The sequence below is a fragment of the Schistocerca nitens genome, chromosome 4, assembly GCF_023898315.1.
Source record: "Schistocerca nitens isolate TAMUIC-IGC-003100 chromosome 4, iqSchNite1.1, whole genome shotgun sequence".
Lineage (NCBI taxonomy): Eukaryota > Metazoa > Arthropoda > Insecta > Orthoptera > Acrididae > Schistocerca > Schistocerca nitens.
Window position 1 is genome coordinate 755,182,083 of NC_064617.1, and position 24,515 is coordinate 755,206,597.

At 38.1% G+C, this 24,515-nt stretch overlaps 1 protein-coding gene across 6 annotated transcripts in view; it reads left to right on the top strand.

The window, feature by feature from the left end:
* Window positions 1-24,515, top strand: part of LOC126253044 (uncharacterized protein C2orf42 homolog) — a 258,388-nt gene that overhangs the window by 125,596 nt on the left and 108,277 nt on the right. For all 6 annotated transcript variants that reach the window (XM_049954119.1, XM_049954115.1, XM_049954114.1 and 3 more), the window contains one exon: window positions 14,081-14,203. In XM_049954119.1, the coding sequence (XP_049810076.1) occupies window positions 14,081-14,203 (123 nt within the window). The remainder of the gene's footprint in view (window positions 1-14,080; window positions 14,204-24,515) is intronic.

Consider the following 24,515-nt stretch of genomic DNA (forward strand, 5'->3'; position numbering starts at 1 on the left):
GCTGATTTGGGTGAGGAGACCAAACAGTGCAGTCATCGGTCTGGTAAGTTATGATGGGGAAGTAAGGCATGATGTGTTACAGCATGGTGTGGTGTATGGTTCAGCGGTGACGGCAGCAGTTGCAACTCCCAGCCCACTGGTCAGTGATTGGGCAGGCATCATGTTCTGATTGATACTCCTGCTGGCTGTTCGCCACTCGGTGATTGGTGCATGTTGGTACTGCTCGGTACTTGGTAGCACATTTCTTGCAAGTTGCTTGCTGCGCTGGCTTCACTCATAAATGTGCACTGCCTACCGAGTTAGTCCACTCAGAAATAATCCTGGACCTGAGTCCCCATTATGCAATGGTATGGGTTTTTTTGGGGGCGGGGGGATGTGAAATGTTAATGCAGTGTACACACTGGTTGTCTTGTTGCTTGTTATTGAAAAAGTAAATGACTAATGGTGAAGTTAACCAGTATTTTCACCAGAGATAGACTCGAGAGCCCCCCATGCATCTGCATGAATGAAAATTGAATTAAGCCAGAAAAACACTGTTCATTGGGTCTCCTGATGTGTGGCCAGATTTTAAAATATTAGCCATGTCACTATCCAGGGGCCAACCAATGCATCCATTGCATTAACCCAAATGAAATCAGTTACAAGTTTAATAAATATGCAGGCAGGAATTTGCAGCGAAATAATTTTCGCTTTTCACAGATGGAATTTGTTGCAGAAAAATTAAATGCAATGTCCTTTTACACTATTTGCAACAGTTTAGTATTACAGTAATAATTGTCGGTATGAAAACCTAAGTAAGTCAACCAGCAACACATGTTTGCATAATCTTTGGAAAATCCTCGGAAAATATTTTAAGTGGCTCAGCACACTTCTACATTGAATTTTTGTAATCGCGAACAAATAATATATGAAATTTATTTGCATAACAATTCATGAAGGTTTATACTACGTCGCCTAACCTGACATTAATCAGAGTCCTCATGCTGAAAAATGTTTCCAAGTCTTGGCAGTCGCCACTCATGAAATATGTACAAGTCCATGACCAAAAACTTAGAAAATATTTTGGCTTCACTCACAAGACAACTTCCAGCCACTCACAAGCCTTTCTGTATGCCAGCTCCACTCCGACTGTGTACTGAAATCCAAGCCATCCCACATGAAAATGGCCGCCATTACGTATACCTTACACTGATTTGAGTCAAAGTTGTGCATATGTGACTTCAATAAACATGTATAAACTATGAATTTACACCTCAATTTAGAGCAAATTTGATCAGCTTTTCAATGCTACTTGTAGTTTTCGTGTAGCTTTAATGGATTATCACAAAAAATGATTTTGCCCATATGGACATTATTTTGCATCATTATGCCACTTATAAATATGAAACAATTAAACTAATTACAGTCATACATCTCCAGTGGTGCTGCTACCTTCACTGTTTCGCATTTTATATAATAGGAAATCCACTTTTCCATACACAGATTATACATTCTTGCCTATAATTTGCAATATATGTAAGATTCACAGAAAATCTGTTAGAACAGCTCAGTGGTGCTCACTGAGCCCTAACAATTTACACTATATTTGTCTGAATCACTTAAGGGATTATTGAATTATTTTATATCCAAAACACTAAATATTTATATCTAAAAAGAAAGATGATGAGACTTACCAAACAAAAGCGCTGGCAGGTCGATAGTCACACAAACAAACACAAATATACACACAAAATTCAAGCTTTCGCAACAAACTGTTGCCTCATCAGGAAAGAGGGGAAGGAGAGGGAAAGACGAAAGGATGTGGGTTTTAAGGGAGAGGATAAGGAGTCATTCCAATCCCGGGAGCGGAAAGACTTACCTTAGGGGGAAAAAAGGACAGGTATACACTCGCACACACACCCATATCCATCCACACTCTGTTATATTCACACTAAATATTTAATAACTCATAAACTATATTTTGTAGTGAGGACACATCTACATTCACACATTTGTCTAGTTTTTGTCTTTAAAACCATTTGATTGCTTTCTCTGTCACTGGTTTGGTTTAGTTTTTGCTTAGAGTTTCCATTTTTCATATTTTCTTTATTCAGTTAGTTTGGCCATGGTGGCTATCCTCTGCAGTTCATTCAAATGATAAGGTTATACTCACCATGTGGCTACATAGCTAGTTGACCTGCAGTGGCGACAACGGTAAGTATCAGTCGAAAGAAACGGATCACAGATGTCAGGCAGTTAGCTTGGACCTCAGTCAACATAACCTCAGTCAAACATTAGTTGATTTGTGTCTGCATCATAAAGTTGTTGTTGATTGAAAATGTCAGTTTACGAGCCTAATCCTCCTCATTTGTGGGAGGTGTTACTGTTTGTTTCAATATATAGAAAACAACGGCTGAGTCTCATCGATTGCTCTCAAGTACGCTATTTGTGAAAGAACATGATGTCAGTGGTTTCAACACTTCAAGAACGGTGATTTTAATGTCGTAGACGGGTATAGTGGTGGAAGAGAGAATTTTTTGAAGATGCAGAATTGAAGACATTGCTGAGTGAAGACTCATGTCAAACTCAAGACGAACTGCCATGATTAGTGGGAGTGACACAGCAAGCCATTTCAAAACGTCTCAAGGCTATGGGAATCATTCAGAAAGAAGGAACTTGGGGTCCCGTGTGAGCTGAAACCAAGAGATGCCGAACGGCGTTTGTGTGTTTGTGAATAGTTGCCTCGGAGGCAAAAACGGAAGGGATTTCTGCATGATATTGCAACCGGGGATGAGAAATGGGTTCATTACGATAACCCTAAATGCAAAAAATCATGGGGATATCCCGGCCGTGCTTCCACATCGATGGCCAGTCTGAATATTAACGGTTCCAAGATCATGCTCTGCATTTGGTGGGACCAGCTCAGTGTCATGTACTATGAGGTGTTAAAACCAAGTGAAACAATCACATGTCCTCGTTATCGAATGCAATTAATGTGTTTGAGCAGAGCATTAAATGACAAACTGCCGCAATACAGCAAGAGGCATAATAAAGTGATTTTGCAACACGACAACACTTGACCCCTCGTTGCAAAAGAGGTCAAAACATACTTGGAAACATTAAAATGAAAAGTCCCTCCCCATCCGCCATATTCTACAGACATTGCTCCCTCTGACTATCACCTGTTTCGATCAATGGCGCAGGGCCTGGCTGACCAACACTTTCAATCTCATCAAGAAGTCACAAATTGGATTGATTCGTGGATTGCTTCAAAAGATGAACAATTTTTTTGACGCGGGTTTCATACACTGCCTGAAAGATGGGAGAAAGCAGTGGCCAGCGATGAAAAATACTTTGAATGAATGATACACGAGTAACTAATTTGTTTCATTAAGGCCTCAAATATTGGGGAAAAAACAGCGGAAGCAAAGTTGTACACATTGTATGTTCTACAAATTTCCATCCTTGAAGTTAAATAATGCAAAGTATAGCATGCATGCATCGCTATTTTTTTAGCAATGTATAAAAACAAATCATTTTTCACTAAAATACCTATAATGAGAGATTTTTCACACATTCCCAGGTTACACGTAACTTTTATTTAATAGTGACCTTCAGCTCTGCCCAGGCAAAATCAGATAATAACAGCTAGTTAACTATAATTTGGCTAAGTTTCTAGAGTACGTGGGAGTGCAGGCAAATAAATTAATATATGTGGCAACCAACAAATTTTGCATTTTTGGTTTGTTGTACAGTAAGCATTCCCTTACATTCACTAATCAGCTGTTGAATCAAAGTAATGGCTCAGTGATTTCAACACTGCCATGATGATTCTGTACAGTTGCACAGGCAAAATTAATAGCCATTAGCACACTTGCAGTGTAAGACTACTCTTTGTTATATTAGCTCTCCAGTGAGAAAATATAAAAGATACACCTGGCTTCTAGGGCTTATGGTGGTCACATGTCTGTACACAAAATTTTGTTTAAGGCACCTTGTTTTCTAATGAAGAGACAGCCCATGATTTATTTCATGGTGTTTCACTGTCACATTTTTGGGTGACATGACAAACAAATTGTAAAGTGACTAACATATTCATCATTTTTGTGTTCACTTCCATCTCAGACCTAGACTGTTGAGGAGAAGTAAAAACACATTTTTTTTAGTGGTCTGGTTATAACCAGCAAACTATAAATATTTCATATTTGCCAACTATTTACATGTTTTGTGTTTATCATTGTCACATTATTATTTTTGTTATAGTTGAGATTTTTATGTAGTTTATTTTTCCACACTTGTCTCTATGGCGATACTGTTATGAACTCCATCCAGTTCAAATAGCAGCCATTCATGCACAAAGCTTATAAAACCTATATTCAACTGGTCCTTGAGTTCTGCTTGTCAGTCTGCAAAACTTAATATTCATAGAAAATTGAAATGTCAGTAACGTGCCTCATCAGAAGTTTGTTTAGTGAGCATGAGATGGATCACATATATGCCTATCCAGCTTTGGTGGCAGACATTACAAGAGAAGTATTGTGTATCAGAGAGGTTTACTTTAAAATGAAAACACACACACTAAGACAAAAAGAAATGTTATGCCATGAAGGAATTATCTGAATAGGATGTAAATCGGTAGATATGATGAGGTCCAAGTACAGACAAACAAATGATTACAGTTTCAGAAAGACTGGATGATTTATTCAAGAGGAAAAGCTTCACAAATTGAGCAAGTCAGTAATGCAGTGTTCCACCTCTGGCCCTTATACAAGCAGTTAGGCTTGGCATTGATTGATAGAGTTGTTGAATGTCCTCCTGAGGGATATCATGTCAAACCCTGTCCAGGGCCCTAGCCATAGTGCTCCAAATGTTTTCAGTTGGGGAGAGATCCAGTGACCTTGCTGGTCAAGGTAGGGTTCGGCGAGCAGGAAGACCCGTGTGGGCAGGCGTTATCTCGTAGAAATGTAAGCCCAGGATGGCTTGCCATGAAGAACAAAAAGACAGGGCCTAGAGTATCACTGACATACAATCAAACAGGTCCTGTAATGAAGAGAAATGACACCCCAGATCATCACAACTGGTTGTTGGGCCATATGGCTGGTGACAAACAGGTTGTGGTATCCTACTGCTAACCAGGATGTCTCCAGGCACTTCTTCAGCCTGGATTCTCATTGACTAGTAGATTTGTCTTCAGTGATAAGTCTTGCTTCAAATTGAGTCCCAATGACCAGCGAAGTAGTGTCTGGAGATGACCCCGACATTCGTAAGATACCAACTTGTTGGTAGCCCTCTGTAGGCCCTGACAACAGAGAGTAATGGTATAGGGTGCCATTTCATTTCACAGCAAGACCCCTCTGGTTGTCATCCGCGGCATCCTTACAGTGCAGCAGTACGTCGACAAAATGTATGCCTACTTTTTTGCGCTTTGTAGCAATCCAACCTGGGTTTACATTGAAGCAAGATAATGCCTTCCCGTACAGAGGGAGAGTTTCTTGCTTGCCAAATCCTTCCTTCACCAGCAAGATTGCTGGATCTGTCCCCTGCCGAATAACTGCTTGCATTAGGACCAGAGGTCGACCAATGCATTATTGACTTGCTCAATTTGTGAATCTTTTTTTCTTGAATAAATCGTGCAATTTTTCAGAAATTGTGGTCATTTGTTTGTCTGTACTTGTGCATCACATGTACCGATTTCTGTCCCATTCAGACAATTCCTTTGCAGTGCTGACAGTCCTTCTTGAACATCAGCCATGGAAATGACAGTGCTACATAGTGTATTTTTTGCAAAATGCGGCTTGTGGATTGTAGATGCAGGTATCGAATAACTAGCCTTCTTATTGTGATATTTGGTACACAATTATGGCAGAAAAACAAAAGAATTGTCAAGAAATGGTTACAGTTGAAACACTGAGGAAACATCACAGTACTCACCTGTAAAGGTGATGTTTACTGTATTTGGATATTGTTGCAGTGTCTTCTGACAAAATATGTAAAAATATAGACAGAACATTACTGTACAATGTTATAAAAAGGTATTGGCAAAGTGTGATGCTAAATGTCATATGAAATAGATGATATATTGCTCATAAAGTTATTTTAATCCTCTGTGGAAATGCTCTCTGCCCCCAATCTATTCAATCAATCTGTGCTCCTTTGTTTGAGCAAAGGCTGTGATATCTTGTCCCGTCTCCCATATTACACAGAAATGACATATATTACTTATTCAGGGTGTATACGACCCGGGAGATCCAGGGAAAACCCGGGAATTTTTTCATCCGGGAGAAAACCGGGAAAAAGCGGGAATATTTTAGAATTCCGGGAATGTTTCATTGTTTTAGTTTTCAGTTAAATTTCTGTGATTTTGACTGGTAAGAACCAATATTCCAACAAAGGATATTACTGTATCCTGTGTCTGCAGGATAATACTGCACAACAAAACATTAACAAGAGGAAGAAAAAACGAAAATAAAACTTAAGTTGCAAAGGAAATCTGCCATATACAACAACAAAACATAGTGCTCATACAAGCGTCTGACAACAGCAAAGTGTGTCAAAGGCTTTGGAAAGACTATGCAATGCTTCATAATGAGAAATTGCCTCTGATGAGTGTGACGTGACAGCTGTTGACATTAGGTTCGTTTAAGCAGTTGCGGGTGGGCTCTTGTACATGCACAGTTGAGTCACGTATGGATAGTACCTTCTCCCACTTCTGGCTACGGATGTGTGGCTGGGCGCCACTATCTGGTATTGCCCTGGTTCGGAAATATCGTAGATCCGGGGCTGATGCACAGAGCAGCCGAGTTGTGGTGGGGAGGTGGGTAGTCTCCACGTGACCTGTGTTTATGTTTAGTGATTTTGTTGTTTCCTCTTCATTTATTACCATCACATCAAATGAAAACAAAATGGATTTCTGTGGCCTGAAGCTATCAAATGAATTAAAATATGTTCGCATAATTATGGAAGGCTAAAATATGTTGTTATTTTCAGGTTTTATTTCCACCTTTGTGACAGTCTAGCATTGATCACCTTGCAGAACAATGAAGTTATTTTTGTAGCTTTGCTAAAGAGATTTGGCTTTTATTAAGCCAGGCAGTACATGGAAGAGTCAGTTTTGAAAAATTTTAGTCAGATTAAGTTTCATCTAACAACCTCTTGTGAAATAAGGAGAATTATTAAATCTTTGAAAAATAAATGTTCTGTTGGAGATGACATCTCTAACAGGTTATTAAAACAATGTGGAGCAATTACAGCTGATGTTTTGAGTCACATATGTAATGCATCACTGACTCAGGGTATTTTTCCAGACAGGTTAAAATATGCCATTGTCAGGCCTCTCTACAAAAAGGGGGAAACCACCAGATGTCAATAATTACCGACCAGTATCCTTGCTTAAAGCATTTTCAAAAATCTTTGAGACAGTAATGTTCTGAAGAGTGGTTAGCCATGTCAGCAGTCATGGGATACTTAGTAAATCACAGTTCGGATTCCAGAAATGCTGTTGCACTGAGACAGCAAAATACAGTTTCACTGGCCACATAATTGAGTCTTTAAATAGCAGAATCTCACCAGTAGTAATATTCTGTGATTTATCCAAAGCATTTGATTGTGTGAACCATGACATTATGTTAGAGAAATTATAATTCTATGGTATATATGGAACAGCTTATGAGTGGTTTAAGTCATATCTACAGAACAGGAAGCAAAAAGTCTCTTTATATGCTTCAAGTGATTCAAATGAGTTTGCCACTTCATCTAACTGGGGTGAAATTACGTTAGGTGTTCCACAAGGTTTGATCATGGGTCCCCTCCTGTTCTTGATATATGTGAATGACCTCCCTTCTTATGTGAAACAAGATGCTGAACTGACACTGTTTGCTGATGATACAAACATAATTATTAATCAAGTAAAAGAAAGTCTGATAGAAAATGATACAAATAAGGTCTTTGGAAAAGTTATTAATTGGTTTTCTGCGAATGGGCTTGCTCTGAACTTTGAAAAAACACAGTACATCCAATATTCTGTTGCAAAAAGTATAATTCCCTCAATAAACAAAACACATCAAAAGAAGTCAGTAGCCAGGGTAGAGCACACTAAGTTTTTGGGTGCACATATAGATGAGAATCTTAATTGGAAAATTCATATTTTGGATCTCCTAAAGCAACTAGGTTCAGCAACTTTTGCAATCAGAATAATTGCCAATTTTGAGGATGTAGAAATTAGTAAGCTAACATACTTTGCATACTTCCACTCTCTGATGTCATACGAAATAATATTCTGGGGCAACTCAACACTTAGGAAGCTCAGAAGAAAGTAGTTAGAATAATGTGTGGGGTTCATAGTTGCACATCTTGTTGGCATCTGTTTAAAAGATTATGAATGCTTACAACTGCTTCACAGTACATTTACTCAGTAATGAAATTTTTTCTCAACAACATGGACCAGTTTAAAATCAACAGCTACATTCATGATTACAATACCAGAAAAAAGAAAGACCTACACTACCCTTTACTTAACCTATCTTTGGCACAGAAAGCATAAAATATGCTGCTATAAAACTTTTTGATAAATTACCGGATGAAATAAAATGTCTGACAGACAGCAGTAATAGTTTCAAAAACAAATTGAAATCATACCTCCTTGACAACTCCTTCTATACCATAGCTGAATTCTTAAATATGAGTAAATAAATCTGGAGATATAATATATGCATTTTGTACCATTTAAGGGAGTGGGATAGATAATAGAAATATTTAGGTACAACACTATAACGTTAAAAAAAAACCCTTGTTTCCTGTGCGCATTTCTTGTGCATTTGACACGTTCCACATCATAACGGTTTTTCCGTGCAATTGATCAATGGAACATGTAACTAACTAACTAACTAAATCTTTTGCGCTGAGGCAGTCAATTTATTGGAAACGAAGTGTTTAATTTCACACTGTTGGCTAGTTTCAACTGTTCGCTGCATTTCAAGTGCGTGTTTTCCATCTTCTAGCTCGCATAGCATTATGCCATAATAAAGAACCACCGAGCGAGGTGGTGCAGTGGTTAGACACTGGACTCGCATTCGGGAGGACGACGGTTCAATCCCGCATCCGGCCATCCTGATTCAGGTTTTCCGTGATGTCCCTAAATCACTCCAGGCAAATGCTGGGATGGTTCCTCTGAAAGGGCACGGCTGACTTCCTTCCCTAATCCGATGAGACCGATGACCACGCTGTCTGGTCTCCTTCCCCAAACAACCAACCAACCAATAAAGAACCAAACATGAGATAATACAGCACTGGTACTCAAGAAAATTTACATCCGAATCTGGACATACGAATGTGCACTTTAAGTCCGATTATGCATTTTAGTATGGTTCATGAAATTCCGATGAACTTGAAGTGTCCTTTGATGTCTTGTTTCTTTTGTGACATAGTGCAAGATCTTTTAATGTTTTACACGTACAAACATACGGGCTTCTGTGTCATCGTAGCTGCACAAGAGCAGTGGTGCCTGTTATCTGGCGCACTCTGGCAACTGCTGAAATGAGTCAGTTTCTAACAGGTCATGGGAAAACATTGCAGATGGTGGTTTGAAAAGCGTTACTTTCAAACATGAAAATATGCAGTTTACATGTTGCTGCTGCACATGAAAGATCTTTCCAAAAGTTCACCCCCCCCCCCCCCCCCCCCTCCGAGTTTTGTTTTCTAAAGTGCCAGGAAATTCTTCGTCGGCATATAAAACCATAAACATTCAAAAGACTGATAAGTTTTACAGTGTCAAGGAAAAGTATACTCTCACATAACACGGGGAAAAATGTATTTTCACCCGGGAGAAAGTGTATTTTCAACCTAGAAATCTGGGAAAAATCCAGGAATTTTTTTTTCCTTGTCCAAGTATACACCCTGTTATTTTTAATTCTAGTCCTGAAAGAACCGTTCCCTTGCAATTTTTTTTTTTTTACGTTGACAGTAAGATAATTCTTGTGACAGAGAACAAGTTTCATAGTCAAATGTTATAGTAAGATATGTTAAGCATAGTCATGGAATGTGGATAAAAATAACTGTTACAATATTTGGCAAAGAAGGGCTAACAAAAACACATAACTTGGGAATTTTATTTCTTTTTTTGTATTTACATAGGTGTACCTATGTTTTGAATGTGTGATGTATCAAGTTAACCAACTGAAATTCTGCTTGTAAGAAAACTCTTTATCTGCATGTCCCTCTGAATTATGTTAACCTTTCACAGTATTTTCAAGCAATGGAAGGTCCAGGATGGAATGTAACAATTCCCCAAATCCCTCAACATGTATACTAACCTTACATCTGCAGAAAGAAACGCAGTACACCATCTAAAAACTGATCCCGATCTTATAATCCTACCTGCAGACAAAGGCTCCACCACTGTTGTTTTGAACTGCAAGGATTAGGTGGCAGAAGGACTCCGTCAGCTGTCAGATACTTCCACCTACAAATCATGCCACAGTGAACCCATTCCAGCAATCCAGCAGGATCTACAGTCACTACTCAAATCCTTAGGCCCATCCCAGAACCTCTCCGTCTCCCTACTTACCCCCACCACTCCCCACACTCCCACCTTCTACATGCTTCCTAAAGTCCATAAACCCAACCACCCAGGACACCCCATTGTGGCCGGTTACTGTGCCCCCACTGAGAGAATCTCTGCTCTCGTAGACCAACACCTTCAACCTATTACCCGGAACCTATCCTCCTATATAAAAGATACCAACCATTTCCTCGACCAACTCTCCACAGTTCCTTTCCCTTTACCACACGGTGCCCTACTCGTCACTATTGATGCCACCTCCCTGTACACTAACATTCCTAATACCCATGGCCTTTCTGCTATCGAACATTACCTTTCCAGACGTCTAGAGGAATCCTTCCTAAAAACCCAGACTCCTAAACCCCTCACGTGGTTCAGATTCATTGATAACATCTTTGCTATGTGGATTGAAGGTGAGGACACCTTATTCACATTCCTCCAGAACCTCAACAACTTCTCCCCCATTTACTTCAGCTGGTCCTACTCAACCCAACAAGATGTTGACCTCCACCTCAGAGATGGCTGCATCAGTACCTCCATCCATATCAAACCTACTAACCACCAGCAATACCTCCACTTCAACAGCTGCAACCCATTCCATACCAAGAAGTCCCTTCCGTACAGCCTAGCCACCTTTGGTCATTACATCTGCAGTGACGAGCAGTCCTTCTCTAAATATACCGAGGGTCTCACTGAAGCCATCACTGACCGTAATTATCCTCCCATCCTCGTACAAAAACAAATCTCCTGTGCCTTATCTTTCCAGTCTTCCACCATCTCCCAAAGTCCCACAGTCCAGCCACAGAGGAGCATTCCCCTCATAACTCAGTACCATCCGGGACTGGAGCAACTGAATTACATTCTCCGCCAGGGTTTCGATTACCTCTCATCGTGCCCTGAAATGAGAAATGTCCTACCCACTATCCTTCCCACCCCTCCTACCATGGTATTTCGCTGTCCACCGGACCTACACAATATACTCATCCATCCTTACACAACCCCTGTTCCCAATCCCTTACCTCATGGCTCATACACCTGTAATAGACCTAGCTGCAAGACCTGTCCCATACATCCACCTACCACCACCTACTGCAGTCCGGTCACTAACATCACCTATCCCATCATAGGCAGGCCTACCTGTGAAACCAGTCATGTGATTTACCAGCTAAGCTGCAACCACTGTGCTGCGTTTTATGTAGGCATGACAACCAACAAGCTGTGGGTCCGCATGAACGGCCACCAACAAACTGTGGCCAAAAGACAAGTGGACCACCCTGTTGCTGAACACAATGCCAAACATGATACCCTTCACCTCAATGACTGCTTCACAGCCTGTGCCATATGTATCCTTCCCACCAATACCAGATTTTCTGAATTGCGCAGGTGGGAACTTTCCCTGCAATACATCCTACATTCCCGTAACCCTCCTGGCTTCAACCTTCGTTAGTCACTGTCCTCACCCATCCAGCCCCCTCCCTGTTCCCATTCCAGCACTACACAGCCGTCATTTCACCGCCACAACCCAGTCTTTTATTTCTCTCCTTTTGTCTACTTATCCCTTTCCCCCTCCACACCTTCTCTCCTGCCCTCCGTCTAAACTGCAACACTTCACTGTCCGCCACTCCCACCATACTATTCCTCCCCCTCCCCGCCCCAGCCTCCTCCTTACCCCCACCCAGTCGCCACTCCCATCATGCACTGGTGCTGCTGCTTGCTGCTCGCTGTGTAGTTTCAACTCTCTGAGACTGCAGACGTGTGTGCAAGTTGCGTTTGTGAGAGTGTGTGCATGCGTGTGTGTGTACGTATGTACTGCTGATAAAGGCCTTAATGGCCAAAAGCTATGATTGTGTGAATCTTTTTATTGTGCCTATCATGACTCAGCATCTCCGCTATGTGGTGAATAGCAATTTTTACAATATTTTGCTGTTTTACTATACAATGTGTTGTTGCATAGTATACTTTGACACAATTTCCGAAACACAAACACATCTGCATAAAATAGAGTAGAAGACAATGCATAATGCTTTCACAAATGAAAGAATATCAACATTATTTTTCTCTACAGGAAAACTAAGTTGCATACGACACATTCTCCAGCCAAAACAAAGCTATCTCAATATATCACTGATATTACTTTAACTGTTTACATATGCCTATGAACATAGTCATATTTTCGATATGTTTTGCTGTAAAGGTCTGCCTGTAAGCATGCTATAATATTTTTTATACAATTAGCTGAAAACTAGAAAAGTAAAACTGTATTAAAATGGATGACAGTTCAGAATATCTGTTGAAGTTGACATTTTTGGCTAGCAAATAGTATTAAGTTAGGTATCCTTGCAGCATCATTCAATGGTTTTAACATCAAGGCAATGCAACATAATCTCATAAAGAATTTGTTTCTGTAGAGGAGTCAGGTTGGAGATAATGCTGTTGGTGACTGGAATGTTCCCATCTGTGTCAACAATAGTGCTGACATTGTAATAATCTTTTATTTATGTATCTTTTCTATTTTCTGTGTGCACTAAATTTATTCTGTGTACATGCAGTCAAATAAATTTTGCTTGAAACTACTGGTTGTAATGGAAGGGAGGCCCTGTTATTGAGTACTGTACTTTGTTTCTTTAAACATCACCATGTCAATATGGGTGTAGTCTACTGAGAAAAGGAATAAAGGACTTGGGTGGGAAAATTGTTAACAGTATTTACAGGATGGTTCCATGGTGATGTTACAAACTTATGGATGATGGAGAAGGTAAGTATATAATTTGGGTGAGGTACCCTGGTCCAGAAATGACAAAGTCAAAAGTTATAAGCAAAAATCATTGTGATACCTCTGACAGTGGAAAACGTGTACCGATACTGTTATTGTGAAGATTGTAGGGTAGGCAACTTTCAGAGGCTGTAGTCTGGACCAAAACAAGAAGAAGGGCGTGGGAAACGTGGACTCTAAAATTCTCACCTCGAGAGCTATGAGCACTTGTTCATCTTTGATACTGTGAAACACATCTCTTCTACTGAACAAGTGCCCATAGCTCTTTTTGGTATGCATTTTAAAGCACATGTTTACTACACTTTCTTTTGTTTTTGTGCATACTACCAAGACTGAAAGTTGGCTACCCTAATATCTTAGCAACAACAATACCTGTACATCTATTTTACTGTCAGAAGTAACAGAACATTTTTCAATTATAACTTTCGATTCAGCTGTTTCTGGACCAGGGGCCCTTACTCAAATTGATACAGTTACCTTTCTCCTTCATCCCAGAAAGTTTGTAACGTCATCACGGAATCCACCAGTATGTGCCTTTGCACAGAATCTACATATTTCAAGTTCTTGTGTATGTGGTGGGGTAAATTCAACAGTCTACAGAAATCTAGTTTTGAGTGTAAAACTATAGATGAGGTCCAACATTTGGATATCTGTGTTTCCTATTACCTGAAGTGAAGGAGAAGGAAGTTGTTATTGTTTAAATAAACATTGACAGTTAAAAGTTGTTATGCCCTGTAAATGTTTCCAAATTTATATTGCCCTCAAATTTCCAGGTACATAGTTTGGATGTACTTCAATCTGACCCTGTCGAAGTACAGATACGTGATATTGACGCAGTTGGAGAGCTGACATTTACTGAGACAAGCTTATTAGGTGACACCACTGCTCCACTTGAGGTGTGTTATTGCTAATAATGTGTTTGGTGTTTAAAATCCCATTTTAAATAAAAGAAATGCTTGAAGTGTAAGAGTCTTTTGGTACTTAGTTTGTAAAGTATTTCCTATGCATTTTATTTTAACTGTGAAAAGGTAGAAATTTGAAATATACTTGAAACTTCAGATTGTAATTTGTGAAGTGACAAAATTTCACATACTGCATTTTAACACAATGTTTTTTTATCTACATGTCAATCCATACAAATAACACCGGGAAAAAACATCCATGGAAATATCTTATTATTGACTTCTATATTGCTGTACTGTTCTTATGCTGAGAATAACTTGAGCACTGATGTATTAAATCTTTAGTAATTGAGCTGAATTGTGTTTAATAAAACTACTCACACATCAGACCCCGCATCCCACACCACACCGCACCACACATATTGTCTTGAAGTGAGAACTGAGACTAAGAAAACTTTGCTGCTGATAAAATCCTTATGTAATAAATCAGTTTAATCTAAACTGTAGTCCTGGTGAACATTGCAAAATATTGATTGCTTTGTAATGGAAAGTGAATTGGCTAAGTTTGAACAATTTATGTTATTGCTTTGTAGGTTGAAAAACTGCCAATTAGTTTTAAGAATGATGACCATGTTAAATACCATTCCATTTAGTGATTATAGTGGCTAACAATATATGAGACAGAAAAATTGCAAAATGCTTGTAATTGATGAAATAGAAAAAGCTAAAACATGGTTGACTGAGGTACAAATGAGAAGATGCAAGTAAAGGTGTTGCTTAAAGGCCTTGTTAAACACCATTCTTTAGCAGAAAAAGGAAAAAGCAGGGGTGAGATTTTTCCGAAGAAAGGGAGGGAAAAGACGTCATTTTGTGTCCTGAATTGAGAGAGAGACAGGGTATGAGATAATCCAGAACACAAGAATCACATCTGAAATTTACATTCAGAATTACAGTTATAATCTGGTGATGTGCCACACGTGAAAGATGGGAGATAAACTTGTGAGATATCACTGGGAATTGTAAATATAAACTAAAGGAGATGAGTGAAGGATGGGATTATATTTGGGGAGGGTGGAGGGGAAGATATCATGAGATTTAAAGATTCAAAATGACAAGAATAAGCGCTCCACAATAATACTGGAACTGACAGAGAGACAGAAAGCAGCGTTTAAGTCGAAAAGCGGAGGATGGAAAACTGTAAGGTAGAATTGAGGACCATTGTGGAAAGTAGTTGATGTAAATTAAAAAACTGATATGGCAGGAGCCAACACATTTGGGAATTGGGTCTTATCCCAGTGTTAAGGTAACCAGCCAAATATATATGTTACCTGACGTCTGAATGTGTCAACAAAACCTTGTCGCCTCAACAGCTGGATTCCTCTCATCCATGGGTCTGAGTGACTCACCCTTCCTTTTTATCAACCCCACCTTACCCCTCTCTCTTCCCTGACAAATGAACTAATAGTTCCAAAAGCTTACTTTTACAAGTGACTTCCAGCAGTACTAAGTATTCTGCCTGCTATTCCGATACTGACCATCAATTCTGTCTCATAATTTTAAGGGTTTCTCAAGTGTATCTTTCCTTTGTTCCAACAAAATTATGCTGTATTTGTACTTTGTCACTTTTCTCAGCATCCCTTCTTTTTTCCAATATTTAATTAATACAATTCAAATTTTACATGTTCTAACTCTGCTTGGTTTTCACATAAGAGTTGAGAGTACATAAGTCTAGAATAAATTGCTAGAAATATTGTCCAAGGCTGCACTCACTGTTACTTTTAATCCGACACAGAAGGTAAAGTTGTTTTGAAGAGTGTGATGATTGTAGGTATTATACTGAAAATATGAAATGGAAGAAAAATCATTTCACAAATGATTTTAAATAAAACCTGTTTTTTCTGTCTTAAATTGCAGTGTTTCTTCTCATTTTGCAATGTCATAAGAAATGCTTTCATTCATACTTTCATTCTGCTACATCAAAATATTGTTTAGCTACCTATGTTCATGTAATTGTCTTGTTAAATGTAACATCTATGAATCTTGAAAGTATACGTCCTCTGTTCCATAAAACAGAAGAAGTCTGCAAAAAGACACTCAAAACATTTTACAATAGTAATTTATGATAACAAGTAACATCTGTTATAGTTATACTGATACGCTATGAAAGGCATCTTTTCATTCCCATGTTGGATCACCTGTTAAGGCCACCTGGTGATTTGAAGACAGATGTGGCATTTCATGAAGGTGATAAGTCCGTTCACAAATAACTTAAGTCAAAAGACGTCAGGTACACCAATACCTAGATAAACTTCTGTAACATGGAGAAGTTACATAGTTATTCAGTTGGATTCTGGTGATTGTAGAACATCGTATAATGAAGAAATGGAATTTCTTAACGTAGTTCTCGCACAATATGTCAGATAAGTACTTTGAACATCAACACCTTTCTGAAAATAGGCAATCAAAAATATTGAACAAGTATGTTCAAAAAGACACACAATCTACATACCAATGCTAAACTAAACTAGGTTCACAAATCAAAATGTGTTATAATTTGGCTGAAACAGAATATTGTAGAGAGAAACCTGGCGTAAGAAACAAAGTCTGCACAATGGTTCGAACTTTCAACATTAACAGTTTGTTCAGTAATAAATTCAATGTCACAACGAATTATACTTATCTCGTTGAGATGAAGAAACAAAGCATGCACTACATTATATGTGCTCACAATGATAACATGTAAACCAACAAGGAGAAGACGTAAATGTTTAGAGGTGATTTTCTAGCATACAGTTGCAGTAACAGGAATGGTGAAAAGCTCACTCCTTCAAAAACAGTTTGGCCCAAAACCTGGTGTCAATTCTGCCAGGAAAAGTATTACTTGAAAATAGGTCTTACCTGGTCGAATTACATACTTGGTCCACTACCAGTTGGATCACATAGCAGTATCCAAACAAACCATAGAGAAAGAGGACACAACATTGATGACTTTTTAATAGCACACTCATTGCCAGAAATGTGGAACATTGGCACATATCAGAGGAACAGTGGTAAAATTGCCCCAAAGCATTGGTAAAAATCGAGGAGTAGAAAACACACATAAGGGAAAGTTGGTATGCCAGAATAACAGAGTAGTTAAATGTAAGTATGGGAAGAACTATAAGAGTAAAGACAACAGTAGTAAGAACTTGTTCAGAATCTTTACAGCGGCTGGAATGGGCTGCAAACCAATTAGAATGGTGACTGCTTACAAAGAGAACCAGCTGTGAGTTCTAGTCTGATGTATCGAGGAGCTCCTAAATTGTGAGAAATAAACAGAACAACAGCTTTTTTAAAAAAGTTACACCAAGGAAAGAGTGCTCCAAAAACATCAGAAATGGATGAGAGAGAGAGAGAGAGAGAGAGAGAGAGAGAGAGAGAGAGAGAGAATGAGTCTATTATACAGTTGGTGTGTGTGTGTGTGGGTGGGTGGGTGGGGGGTCATCAGGGAAAGAAAGAATTTGAAGTCAAATGCGATAGATACACGCAAATAGGCACCTGCACAAGGTTGTCAAAGAATTTTGGAAATAAGGAAAGACAGTGGTTGGTGAAAACAGGTCCACATCCAAGTGTTACATAAGAAAGCACACAAGGCAAATAGCTTTGGTTATATTGACATCTCTTTACCACCAGTTACCTACAAACCACTACAAAAAGTTTGAAGTACTGTTGAGTTAAATATTAAAATGAGTAGCCTACAGAATTGGCAGTTAACAAGCTAGGTTGAGGAAGTAGATAGATTTCTACCAAGGTTGCAATCTGTAAAGAGTCCTCAGAATTGGAATGCTGACATCATTAAAACAGTTGAGTATTATGGAATGCTTATTGGTTTACTGCAGGCATTAAGTTTACAAATGACATTTCTGAGCTCTTCAGTATTAAAATAATGGCTTGGTAACATATGTTGTTTTACTAATCATTAGAGTTTGGTGTTGGAGAAAATCAGAAGAGAATGAATAAGGAGAAAGGAGTATGGTAGCATGATGTTAATGGAAAATGAAGATTTGAATTATAGTGCTTCACTTTTACTGATAATATTAGTGTAATTTTTAAGGATGAAATAAATGCAAAAATAGTTTTTTTTTAATTCTCTGTGAAACTGCTAATTCTTGAGTGAATGATATCCTTACAAACACTGAACACAGGCGCAATGAAAAACTTGATAAATGTAACTGCTTGGTAGAATGGACCTGATTACTTGGACTGAATGAAAAATCAACAAGGAGAAATTAAAGAATGTGAACTAGGAATACAAAACACCCAAAACATTACAGTAATGTAATTTGAACCATTACAAGCAAAAATTACAAATTATACTACACAATCAAAGGAAGGAAGGACAGTTAGGTTTTAATGTGTACTGTTGACAACAATGTCATTACATATCATGCTCAAGCTTGGATTAGGAAAGGATACAGAAAGAAATTGACTGTGCCATTTTTAAAGCAACTGTACTGTCATTTATATTAAGTAATTTAGGGAAACCACAGAAAATCTAAATTTCTGCAGCTAAATGGGGATTTGAACTGCCATCTTCATGAATGTGTGCGTATTTTTGATGCTAACATCTGCATTATGTTTGCTCGGCTGTTCAGATGTGTTCCGTTGAGCGACTGTATTTATTCAGTTTTTGATTGGAAGAGACCACTCACCAAAAATCAGAAGCATTGAGTTGTCAAAGGCAAACACAAAAGAAAGAAGCTAGCTTTTGGAGTTATCCTTTGATGAGCTACAGTAAAATACACATTTTATTTTACTCTGGCTCGTTAAAGGATAACTCCAAAAGCTAGCACATTTTCTTTCTTTAGTGTGTGCATATTGACAACTCAATGCTTTTGCTTTTTGGTGAGTGATCTCCTTAAATTCAACAGTATTTATATTCTACAAGAAATGCTAAAACATGTATTTATTCAGTCATTGATTGAAACAACTCATCACCATGATAACTTGTATTTGGCTGGAGGTGATTTGCTTGTTGGCATTGGCCATGATGGGTTAGTAAAGTGGGGTTTCTGCTCCAAAATGATGTTGCAGTGAAAAAGGTGAACTGGCAACTGGCTCTTAGATCTTCCCACATTTTATTTTTATTTATTTATTTATTTTTTTTTTTAAAGTCAGCACCAGATGGCCCTACGAAAGGGGAGGGTGCTTTCTGTCTGCTGCCTTCCCCCCCTTCACCCCACCACCCTCTGTGAGCTTGCAGTTTTTGCTTGTCCCTTGTCACTAGAGAGAAACTGGCTAACAGTACATTAATGCAGAGTGTATTTGTTTTCTGTTATTTACAATTAGCCACCTTCTCATTTACTTTAATAAAGTGGATGAGATGATATACTTCCAGAAATTGGTTTAATTTGGAGACTGAAAAAGTGAAAAATTAATCCTCAAAATGTGTGATGCTATAAACTTATGGAATAATCAGGACTGCACAACACTGTAAATGCAAGTTAGCGCCACAGAAGCTCCTAATCTCGGAAATGCAACACACATAGAAAAGGGTGTTAGTGTTGGTTCTGATGGATTACTTCATATAATTTGTGTACTCTGAATGTTTCCTCAAAATTTTTATTTGTTACTTTTCCTTTACTGATTATAACCTCCTTGTAGAAGTTTATTGAAAGAATAAACTGAACAGTACATCCACAGAAATGATACTGACTGTTTAATGCTTTTCAGCTAGCAGTGATTTAACATTAGTCACTGAACATGCAAGTTAAACTTTGCACTGGAATTTCATTATTTAATTACTAATGTTTTAAGTTATTTTTCTGAGAAACAGGATTGTTTCATTAAGATTTTCACATTCCTTTGGAGAATTATTTCAGTGCCCCAATCTGCGCCTGTTTAAAAATAATATTTGACAAATTTACACATGAGTATCTTGTAAATGAAAGTAAAAATATTTTAAATAATTTGGAAATATGTTGAACAATGGAAAATCCAGGATGGAATGTAACAGTATTATGAGAAGGAAAATTGCTACTCGCCATGTAGTGGAGATGCTGAGTCGCAGATAGGCACAACAAAAAGACTCTCACAATTAAAGCTTTCGGCCATTGGCCTTCATCAGCAATAGACACACATACGCCCGCACACACACACACACACACACACACACACACACACACACACACAAATGCAACTTGCACACACGACTGCAGTCTCAGACAACTCAAACCTTACTGCCAGTGTTGTTTCAGTTGCCTGAGACTGCAGTCGTGTGTGTGTGTGTGTGTGTGTGTGTGTGTGTGTGTGTGTGTGTGTGTGTTTTGTTGATGAAGGCCAATGGCAACTCAGCATCTCTGCGATATGGTGAGTAGCAACTTTCCTCCTCATAAGATTGTTGGAAATATGTTGGACATTCTGGAAGTACATTCAACAATTCTTTGAGGTTAAATTGCTGTAATTGTATTTGGAACCCCAAACCAAAGTACTTCTGAGAAAACAGTTTACATTTTTGTGAATGTATTCTGGCAGACTGAGGAAGGCTTAAATCTGTGGCTTTTTTGCAATTTGGTGCCATAATTGGCAAAGTATATTTCCTGGTTGAATTTTTAGTGGGGTTCATCATAGAAAGATTGAAGTTATTTTCCTATGAAATACAGAAGGATTATTATCTGAGATAACCAAGCAGCTAAAGCTCTTCATTATAGTTCTCCAAATAATGGAATCTTAATATCATTTTTCTAACCAATTTCACAGATATTTATTTTAGAGATGCTGAAATAAAAGAAAACAACCACTGTTGGATGAGTGTGTTTGGAGAAGTGTCAAAACTTACTTACATTACCTTAGTCACAGGGTTGTTGTCCTCAACACTAATGCACTGTTTAAAATCCACTGGTATGTACTATGTCTCCTTCCTTTATAGTGGCACTTATATCAGGTCCACCTCTGCCAGATTGCCTGTACATTCTTCGTTTACTACTACTGACGGAATTGATACTTAAAATGTTGACCAAAGAAAAGTGTTCCTATTGCTCGTTGACAGCTTCATGCCTCTTGAAGTATAAATTAAATTGTGGTTATTTCATTGTTGTTCATGACATTATTTGCATGAATGCACTTATGGGCAAAAAAAAGCTTTTCCACTTTTTATCTTTACAGTTTTATTTAACATATACTTTGTTCAAAGTGTCCTTTTCCTTTTTTAGTTATATTACTTTCCTGCTAGGTATTTAAGCCATTCATAAGATGCTATGTCTATGATGTCATTTTGTTTTTATAATCAACATAAGTTACTGTGTAGAGTTCTGGTTTGTAGTCTCTAATTCTCTTCCTCCATTACTTGAGTGACAGGGAAACAGTCACTGTACCTTTGGAATATTCCCAGTGCCGGGCTAACTGCAACCCAAAAATGCTATGAAATATTTTAACTGATTCCCCACTTCACTTGCTAAGTTAGAAGAGTTAACAGGAAAGAAATGAGGAGGAGGAGGGAAATGATGAGGGCAATTTTAAGACCAGTAATAAATAAAGATAACAGTTGGACAATGAAAGGGCACAGAAAGCAGAGTGAGATTAAAAATTATGTGGACACTGTCTCAGCCTGAAAAGCAAATTGATCAAGAAAACCCCTGAAGTTAAAGTTAAAAATATGGTATGCTTTATGGAAGAGCCAGGATAGGACTGTAGGAGGCCAAAACGCATCAAAGACAATGTAAAAAAAATTATGGACTTTGATTAACAGACAAACTATGCAAAATTGAAGCAACATGAAATTGCATCTTAAAGGGACAGTATCTTGATGAAAACAGCTTTTTAACAACAGCCGACATTTATAATCCTGGGGAAAAGATAACAGTCATGAGAAAGAGAAACTTTGTTGTACATTCCAAATGAAGGAATGAGAGACAACTGCTCCAACAACATTTTGGGATATTTGATAAAATAATAACTTCTACAATTTGTAGCTCAGAATATTTCAAATTAGTGTGTTCTGCAAGAAACATGGGACTTGAATGTAGAGGGAAACTTGAGCTAGTAGGGATTAATGAAGTGAAATGAGAAATTACTGAATGATCAAACATAGTGTACCAATCATATTTATGAATGACATTGTAGGAGTCAGAGTATTGATAGACTGGGAAGTGTCGCAAACAATAAAATCATTAAAACATTAAGAGTGATAAAGCTTTTCTTTTATAAATTGAAATAAATCTGACACAGGCCAATGCAGTATGAATTCACATGCACGTGACACATGCCTGTAATAACAAGTTGTAACTAACATTATATTTAAGAAAAGTTATGGTAGAAGAAAGTATATATATAAAAAAAGCCCTAGAGAGTTACTGGGGTTGTGTAAAAGTTAGGAATTCAAATACTGAACTGTGTAACTTACCAAGTGGCTGATCTGGACACTCACAAACCAGTAATGACAAAGAGTAAACTGAAATTCAGAGGGTTAGAGAAAAAGAACCACCATATTTTGAAGTGGAATACTTCTAAATTATTAAGTGGTCATTTGCTTTTGAAAATTACAGAGGATCTTTCTATAGGAAAAGAAATGACACTCGAAGCACATCAATCAGAGAGAAATGAAATTTCATAAACAAGAAAGTAATACTGTCTAGGAAATCAAATATGAACATAATATTATTATAATGCAAGCTATGGAATCGAAAAATGTGGACAAGCAACCACTCGCATGGAGTTAAATAGGTAGTGGTGTGAATACTTCTCTCCTTCCCTCCCTCCCTCTCTCACCCCTCCTGCCCGCTCTTGCAATTCCGTGCAGGGAAAGAACAGGGTATGAGATTATTAGAAAGTGGCAGAGGGGTAGATACATGTATCACATTGATAGTGACAGATTATAGAGTAATACTGGTAAAAAAAAATAAAAAATGAAATAAAAAAATAAAAAAAGTAGTCTGCAGAAACACATATGAAAAAGTCATTAATAACTCAATTACTCCAACATATTGATGTTGGAAGAAAACACTGGAACTGAATGAGTAGGAAAGGACAGGGTTCACCTCCATATTGGACTTGTCAGGAAGTAAGTTTGCAAAGTTTTCAAGATAGGAATTTACAAACACTTCATACAGGAAAACTAACTCAGTTGCTTCTTTTGGATTGTCAACTGAGAAGGTTATATTTATTTTGACAGGTGATGTACCAGAGTTATTACTATAGGTTGTATTTTGTGATATGGCTGAGGCCTTTGGCTCTGTGAACCATGATACAGGCAAATCATAAATACTCAGTTCTTAGTAAAGAAATAAAGAATATATATTTAACTCCCTCAAAACCAAAACTCTCATGGCATTGAAAATATCTGAGATAAAGAAACACAATTCTGTTCTTTACTTGTATGCAATTTATTCAGATAAATATGCAACACATCGCTATCACAGATAATATTTGCAAACAGATTAAGCTATACATTTACAAGACATGTAGTAAGTAATCTGTTAATAATTACTGAGCAGTTTCTTGCCTGCTCCTAGATGGTATTAGAAGAAATTATGTATGCAACAACCATAACAGAAATCTCTCAAAGTAAAATACTTAGTGTTGTTTTTGACTTTGTTCACAATGGTAAGGAAAGATAGGTTAGAGAGTGGTGTGGCAACTGTTGTCATGGGAAAGCTGGACAGGAACAAAAATGAGTAGCAAGCAAGTTAACACAGTAAACAGAAGAATTACTTAGCTTGCATTTCTCAAAGTGAATGAATACTCATTGCAAACATTGCAGCAAGAAATGAGGTCTGGCTCTCAGTGTCAACAAGGAAGAGGCTCCCTGAGCTAAAGCACAGACATGGAGTCAGAGCTGTGACTAAGTGACGTCTCCATAGCATTATGTAGTAAAGAGGCACTAGTGGGCTGAATGCCTGCCATCGCGGCAGCAGAGGGCGCCCATGGTACAGAGTGACGGGGGTGGCTCAGTAGGTGCATACCGTTGGGTCTACCAGATCTTGTGTGACTGTTATTGGCATCAAATGGAAACCTGGAATTCTGTTACCAACCTAAAGAAGCCAGTGGGGTCGTATGGATATGTGATACCACACTTAATCTTTTTGGATTTCAAAGGCGTGTCTCCACAGAAAATGCAATTTTTCAATTCACAGACCCCATTATACGAAATTTAAATGACAAATTATTTCCATCTGGTATCCTGTGTTACTTGTCAAAGGCATTATGGAATTCACAATATTCTCTTAGAGAAGGTCAAGTACTGTGGTATCAGAGCTCTTGCTGGTTATTGGTTTTCATTCTTGCTAACTGAAAGGTGGTGGTGGTGGTTAGTGTTTAACGTCCCGTCAAC